We start from the raw sequence: 8,136 nt of genomic DNA, 5'->3' as shown, positions 1-8,136 counted from the left end.
GACGCACGGACGGACGGACGGACGATCAAGCGATTCTACAAGCTGCATCTGACTATGTCAGATGAGCTAAAAATGAGCAAAATCCGTTGAACCTGAACTGACTAATGGCAATTCCCATTTTTTGTGCCAAAAAATTGCCGTGGCTGGAAAGTACGGCGACTGGCGTGCTCCAAAATAGGACGTTCAATATGGGAGCATAGCAGTAACAACTACACCCGATTTCAAACATTTGGGTAAAACAGTTCCCGAGTTATCGTTGACCATAGCTAAATGTTGACGGACGACGACCAATGGCAATAGCTCAGCTTGACGATGTCAAGGTGAGCTAAAAATTGGGTAGTCTTGTTATCACAAGCACAACCACGAGGAGTGAATAACAGCTACTTTACGGCAAAATCATTGCATTAAATGTGCGTGTCACCATAGGCTTATTATGCCTATGCAAAGTACATCGATACATCAAAAGACAAGTACAATTAAACGAACATGAACATTCTTTTCACAAATTATTTTATTTCAGTATCGTTTCTCCCAAGAAAATAACGATGTAGCATCGAAACAGATTATGCAGCTGCCTCCTCCTTTACCCGGTCCTTCTTCAGCGGACCCATGAAGGCCTGCTTCTCCTGGTGAGTCTGGAAGCGACCATGCCCGAACTTTGACGAGGTATCGATGAACTTCAAGGTGATGTGCTCTGCAGCCACACGCTTGGTATGTGTCAGCAAAGACTGCAAGAAATGTACACAGGCATTAGGCTGTACCACTCTGCAATTTGTAGCACCATTAAGAGCACAACGGGCCCAGATAAACTCAGTGTGAAAAGAACAATCAAAACGCAGACAACCACCTTCTTTGCATAAATTCCACCACGGCCATAAACAGCAACTAATAAAGGTTATGTGTTCAGTGTACATACTTTGCGAAGCGTGATAATGCGCTTCTTCGGGCCCATACAGCACCCCTTGATCATGATGAAGTCATTTCTAACCTCTCCATAATGAGGGAAGCCACCCTGCAAACAGCAAAATTAGGTCAAATTTAGCACACAAATGAACGACCCACCTATTCATCATGCTCAAATTATTAAACCAGACTAAACAGCACCTGCATATAAAATAATCTCATTTATAAAAAATAAATAATAATGAATTCTGAACACAAACATTAGAAAATGCTTTAACACGATTAAAATGTTTTAACATGGCAGAACCTTATCAATGGGTCTATGAGATGCAATTTAATGTGGATTTATTGGAAAGAAACAATTATGTAGACTTCAGTCAGGAGAAACATTGAAACACCAGCCGTACCAATGAAATGTCAGAATACAATTTTTTTTTGGCCTGCCTACCGTGTCCAATTTTTCCCCAGCTCTTTTTCTTAGGCCTAATCAATATGCCAGGGTTAGTAAGTGTATGTACCATTGGTGTGATACTCTTGTCGGACAAATCAAAGTCGGTTGCAGCGTTGTTCTTAATCACTTTGCCGTCCTTGGTGTGAATGCCTTCTGCGATACGGTAGACCTTCTTGTTGATCTCCGTACGGTGGTGATAGCCCTTCTGACCAGCGCGAGCCACAGTGAACTGCACTCTGCTGGGATGCCAGGCTCCAATACAGGCAACCTTACGCAGACCCTTGTGTGTCTTGCGTGGCAGCTTTTTACAGTGCCAACGGGAGGTGACCCCTAGGATAAAAAGCACGCAAAATGATCAAAACCTTTTATTTTAAGCAGAGTACTCAATGAGTTAATACAACTCTTAGACTGACAACCATGACATGATTAAAGTTGGTGTTTGCATCAGAAGGAAGGCAGCGGACATCTCATCACTCACGTTGTGTAAGAATGCTTCCGCAAAAAAGCACGTATCCACATTTTTCATCACGAGCAAACCAGCCTACTGTAGTACCAATGCAGCCAAACATCCAGAAGATAAAAAATCACAAAAATATACTAACCCTTAAATCCATGGCCCTTAGTCACGCCAACCATATCTATCATCTCATCTGCGGCGAAGACGCTCGAGATTGGGACAGCCTTTTCCAGATGGTCGCAGGCCCACTGCACCTTCTCAGCAATAGTGCCACCATTCAGCTGGATCTCCATGATGTGTGCCTTCTTCTGACGCTTACGCAGAAGCTTCATCTGCACACAATCCAAATTGTCAGTTGCACAGGCTTAAAATACTCAACATCAAAACACAACCGCTTACATTTACTACACCTGCTGGACCCACTTTTCAACAAGTATAGGAGGACGGCGATTGCTTAACAGTATATCAGAAGCACATTAAAATCACAAACCGAACCGCAAAATGCCTTGATCGGAGAACCAGCAGCAGAACGCAGATGGAACCCAATGTTTGGCACATGCTGCTTGGCTCAGATGACGCGCATGTGCTGGAAAATCATCACCTTATACCAAAGCAATCAACACTACTCCAACGAACATAATTTAACCAGGGTCAACACATTTAAAAAATTTGAGCTATCCTCAATAACAGCAGCAAAGAAAATTTACTTTTTTATGGAAGCCTTAAACTTACAGGATAAATGGAAACGCGTCTTTAAAAACAAGTGACGTCTGCATGGAAATGGATTACGTTTGACCGATATTAGCAGTAGCACGTATTAGTATAATGCTAACCCAAGCTAAATGGGACACAACTAGGAAAGTTAATAAATTTGCCCGATACAATACCAAGGAAGGGGGGATGGTAATATCCAAGCCAGGAATGGGAAGCAATAAGAAATACAGTTTTTAAACATATAAGCTACGTCTACACGACGAACCTTAACTCGAGTTAAGTGTCTACACGGGGCCTTAACTCGAGTTAGCTTAACCTTGCCAGTCGATCGAGGTTAAGCTAACTCGAGTTAAGGCCTGTGTAGACGCTTAACTCGAGTTAGCTTAACCTCCACGATAGGCGGCAGCACTAGTACGATGTACGTACACACGCACGCACGCGTACTTGCACACGCACGCACTCACACATGTGTACTTGCACACTCATGCACGCATGCACGTGTACGTGCACATGTATGCACGCACGAACGTGTACCTGTGCACGCGCGCACGTGTACTTGCACATGCACGCACGTGTACGTGCACATGCACTAATGCACACATGCACGCAAACGCACGTGTACATACACACGTACGCACGCACGTATACGTGCACATGCACGCATGCATAATAAATCGGTAATAATCGCTATCGGGTGTTGTCGTGTAGACGCTACATAATCGCTAACTCAAGTTAACGCTTAACTCGAGTTAAGGTTCGTCGTGTAGACGAGGCTATAAAGTAAAAACGGCTGGAGGCTATCGTTACTATTGTTTCAATTTGTAAAGTGTAAAACAAATGTAAATTATGCAGTGTAACTTGTGTATTCCGATTATTCAACGCACTGCTATTATTACCGCGTTCACACAGTCATGGTTTGGCTCGAGCCAAATGGGTTAATTTGGCTCGGGCCGGTTTGAGTCGGAGCGTTCACACGTACGCAAGTGAATACTGTCTGTCAAATTCAAATAAATTTTATTGCACAAATATCTCACAGATACTTTGGCAGTATGTCGCGAGATGGTGTTGTGTATGATTGCGTTTACTTCCGTTCCGAGTTCAATTATCAATCTTGAAAACGTGCATCCTGATCAAATTTTTTGAATTTTTATGTTTTGGACTTTATTTCGTCGAAGTACACGTTCGACACTCGCGGCATCTACCGCTCCACCGATTTAGCTGGTGCTAAAAACCGTCCGTGTGAACGCTCGGCTCGAGCCAAATTTGGCGCTGGCTAAAAACGTCAGTGTGAACGCGCCTTATAATTAAGAGTAATCTAGCAAGGACCAGAGTGTAGACGTCTGCTTTTCATACTTTTTGGGAATATATACTTGGTTGCTATCTTATTTCGTGAACTTTAAATCATTGTAACCATTGTACGTATATAGGGATAATCACCTATAAAAATAAATAGAAAATTTAGACACCCACCCTGCGATTAATCATTATAACTATTACTAATCTAGATACATCATTGATCCGGTACACCAACACACCTGTGTGTGTGCAACAACACGGATGACAGTGCAGTACTTCTTCATCTTCTCAAACTCCCTGTCGATCTGCTTCTTTCCGACCTCATCTTGCCACTTCTTTGCATACTTGGTGAAAGCCTTTCTCTTGGCCTTGTACCTTTATTGGAGGAGGCAAAAATGCAGTGATGCCTCGTCTTGACCATATTAGGCAACGGGAAAGGATCACCTGGTAAGAGAGACACTAGGACGTGCGTGGAGATGAGTGGATCCGACTTGGAAGATACAGACAGATGAACTGAGGGAGAACAAATGTGGCCACTGGTCAAGAACACAGGCCTTGCACTAACTAGGCTCATCAGCATCACAAAATATGTGGCCGAGAGGAGCCCACTTCTCACCCGCAACATTGCACGGGGGAGAATGAAGGAGTGCTGTCAAAAAACGATTAATACAATTTCACACACCGCCAACACGAAGGTCAGTTACACTAAAACTGACGAACACTGGTACTCATGGATGGGTATAACTTTTTTTTACAGCTATCATGAAACACTGATTGACAATCTGCTGGAATAGTTATTGATGGTGAAACACCGATTGACAATCTGCTGGAACAGTCACCACCTACCATAAACACTAACTGCATGCACACTGGAAATGCTTACCAATTCTTGTAGAAGCGACGCCTGCAGTCTTCGCTCAGATGTTCAGCGAAGACGGTTTTCAGTGTGCGCAGACCACGGGGTGTTTCGATATAACCAATCACACCGACAATGACCAGCGGGGGAGTTTCGATGATGGTCACCGCTTCCACGACTTCTTTCTTGTTCAGTTCTAAAATTTCACATGGACAAAAATTATATGCAGTTCGATCACATCACGCTAGACCGTGTAGACCACCATAAATGTAAAATCATGAATTTCTCAACCAAACAGTCAACAATAATAAATGACGATGAAAAACAGTTGATATATGATTTATAATATGCTTGCATGTGATATCAATCCCTTTTAATAAATAGATATAATAACGAATAAAAATGCTGTATCCCTGTAAAACACTCATAACGGTTCACTCACTTGAACCGGGCTTCTCAACTTCTCTGACAATGTGGGTCATGCCAGCCTTGTAGCCCATAAAGGCAGTCAGGTGAATTGGCTTGGATGGGTCATCCTTGGGGAATGCCTTCACCCTACCACGGTGACGCTTAGCACGCTTCTTGGGCAAGAAACCAACATGGCCGTGACGTGGTGCCGAAAACTTCCTGTGACTCTACAAACAAAGCCACAATTTCACTTGGTGGAACTGAGCTCCCAGTGCTAGTGAAAACAAGTACATATATACGTAGCTCTACAGGCGTAGCCATTCTCTCCGCTATAAGGCTACATATTACTAGTAATCGCGGATATCTATTTCTTGATCGTACACATTTTTTGGAGTTTGTCAACTTTCAAGAATTGCCTGATTATAACAAGAATACCGATGCATAGGCCTATACTATAGCAGTTAAGAAGTGTGCGGCGAGTGCTCAGGTCAAATGTCGTAACAAGAGTCAAGATCGCTTATCTACGAAATTCAAATTATTTTATAGTCACAAGGGCAATGTTTTTCGAATAGAAGAGTCCTACGACGTGAAACAGGCTGGTCCGGCCACAGGCACTTGGGGCGTATCAATAAAATATAATGCTAAATAAATACATAATCGATTTACTACCAGTCTTAATGTTTCTCTACTCTCTTTCACCTCTTATTGCCGTCCAAATGCTCATCTGCAACACACGCTGGCTGCCGCACACCGACACATAAATATACACAAAATTCGCTCAACGCTCGCTTGATTTCACACGAATACAACACAAATATTCGACCATCTACTCCATCTTTGTTTCTATTTGAAGAACAGTGTTCACTTGTTATAAAAACATTGTCTGTGTTCGTAACCGAGCTGTGCCACACGAAATCACACAAAGCCTGACGAAATTCTCGTGCTCGCTACCGTTGCGGTTTATGTTAATGACTGTCGGAATCAGGGAACACCCACAGGCGCTCTTCGTGGCCTCATTTTTGCGCCGCATTATTGCAACGCTCCACTGGCAGCTTTGATGAGGCTCGTACTCGAGTTGGAAAGCAGCGTGGTAGTTTCACAAAATGCAGTGCGCCGCCTATAGCCATTTACATAAACTGAGCAACGGGAGTGAACGCCAGAATTTCGTCCGGCTTTGTGTGATTTCGTGTGACACAGCTCGGTCACGAACAGACAGTATGTTTTCATAACAAGTGAACACTGTCCTTCAAATAGAAACAAAGATGGAGTAGAATGGTTGAATATTTGTGTTGAATTCGTTGCAAGCGAGCGTCGAGCGAGTTTTGGCAGCACGCTTTCCTACCTCCTATATATTTATGTGTCAGTGTGCGGCTGCAGATAGGGCCCCAGGATAGAGAACATGGGTCCGAATAAAACCAATGTGCCTAACCCTAACCTATTTAGCTATTATATTGATATAATATTATATTTATATTGATGTAAATGACATTGGTTTTATTGGGACCCATGTTCTCTATCCTTGAACCGCAGCCCGCGTGTTGCAGATGAGCATTTGGACGGCATTTACAGGAAATTGTCGGCAATAATAGGTGAAAGAGAATAGAGAAACATTAAGACTTTGGTAGTAAATAGATTTCGTATTTATTTAGCATTATAATTTATTGAAGCGCTCCAAGTGCCTGTGGCTGTGGGTCCGGCTACTACAGCTCTAGCAACATATTCCAAAGCATGAAGTAAAACGCACATTCATAAAATTAGTTCGACACTGTAGAAATAACGACAGACACAAAGGTACATATTATATACAACTACAAACAACAATGCACACCTAATAATCACAAAATTAACAACCGATGGCTTAGACTTCACTTAGCTATTAAAGATTCATCTAGACACCGCAAAATACGTACCATCGTTACGAATCGCGAGTTGCGAAAGAGAACGGGATCTCGCGTTAAACACTGTTATTGGGGTTCCGCCAGATGTCACTGTTGAGCAATTCAGACCGGAAGTTACAGCAACCGTCATAGAAATGTATAGACTGGTACCCGTCCATTCTCACACGTTCGATATAGGCCTATATCAATCGTCTGAGAAAGGACGGGTACCAGTCAAAGAAATATATAAAAACCATATATGAGAACAGACCATTTGCATTAACTAACGAATAGTTTACAGCTCCCTTAAATTATTCAGCTAATTATATAATCGTTTCAATCCTCTGTTTGGCCTGTCATCGTCCTTCAAAGGCCATTGTAGAACTTGCCTCATTGGAGACTTGGCCTTGGTGTCCGAGGTTTTCAAGCATCATCTTCGCTGATATATAAAGAAAGAGTCATGTTACATATTTGTCAAAACAGTGGGATTAATGGGCAGTTGCCATGACAACCATGATTTATACACATATATAATAATTAAGAACCTTTTTTTTTTTTCAAACAAGACATATGTAATACTATAGCCATCGTGTTATAAATACAGTTTTTCTCGAAAAACACAGCACGTGGAAAGTTATTTGATATTTTAACTGGTTACAAGACCCTTACCTAAAGCGATCGTCATCATCAGGTACAACATCATCTGTTGGTACATTCCTGGAGCCGACACAGGTCCGTGCATCGCATGCCGTTAGTAGAGCAGGAACACGGTGGAAGCTTGCAGAACCTACTGCACTGGCACGATAGCAGCTCCAGAACTGTTTTCGGAGCCGGCTGCCCATCCATCCAGTCGACGACCAGTTTGCCATGTTCCCTGCACCAACCAGATCCTACTGGTGATGGTATTTCTGGACATCTTTGCAGACTCCGTCTCCATAGAGCAGTCTCGTAATTGGATCGTAGAGAGTGTTTGCAAAGGGTGTCACTGCAAGGTGGCAGCTGATTTAAGTCGACGTCTCCTTTCTTCAGGCAGAACAGGTGGTAGCGCAGTTCATTGACGTCGCTTGTCCCAGAGTTTCTACAATACATCTCGCAAGTAAACTTCTGAAGACCCTGGGACAACTCATCTGACACACACCGGGTCACTGACCAGTTGCTGGAACACTCGCTGGAA

At 42.9% G+C, this 8,136-nt stretch overlaps 1 protein-coding gene across 1 annotated transcript; it reads right to left on the bottom strand.

Moving 5' to 3' along the window:
• Window positions 1-493: 493 nt before the first annotated feature.
• LOC106810435 (60S ribosomal protein L3-like) lies at window positions 494-7,087 on the bottom strand. Its single transcript, XM_014813790.1, has 8 exons — window positions 6,996-7,087; window positions 5,120-5,312; window positions 4,705-4,873; window positions 4,061-4,196; window positions 1,957-2,143; window positions 1,422-1,684; window positions 917-1,012; window positions 494-728 (listed from the first exon to the last, which is right to left on the bottom strand). The coding sequence occupies exons 1-8, from the start codon at window positions 6,996-6,998 to the stop codon at window positions 564-566; spliced, it is 1,212 nt and encodes a 403-aa protein (XP_014669276.1). The 5' UTR covers window positions 6,999-7,087; the 3' UTR covers window positions 494-563.
• Window positions 7,088-8,136: the final 1,049 nt, after the last annotated feature.

Source organism: Priapulus caudatus, unplaced genomic scaffold, assembly GCF_000485595.1.
Source record: "Priapulus caudatus unplaced genomic scaffold, Priapulus_caudatus-5.0.1 Scaffold440, whole genome shotgun sequence".
Lineage (NCBI taxonomy): Eukaryota > Metazoa > Priapulida > Priapulimorpha > Priapulimorphida > Priapulidae > Priapulus > Priapulus caudatus.
This window is presented reverse-complemented; position numbering and strand designations above follow the sequence as displayed.

Coding starts and splice junctions, on each gene's coding strand:
- LOC106810435 (XM_014813790.1), bottom strand. Junction 4,197..4,704: donor CGTCGCTTCTACAAGAATTG/GTAAGCATTTCC, acceptor CCTCCAATAAAG/GTACAAGGCCAAGAGAAAGG. Junction 2,144..4,060: donor GTGTTGTTGCACACACACAG/GTGTGTTGGTGT, acceptor GATTGTGTGCAG/ATGAAGCTTCTGCGTAAGCG.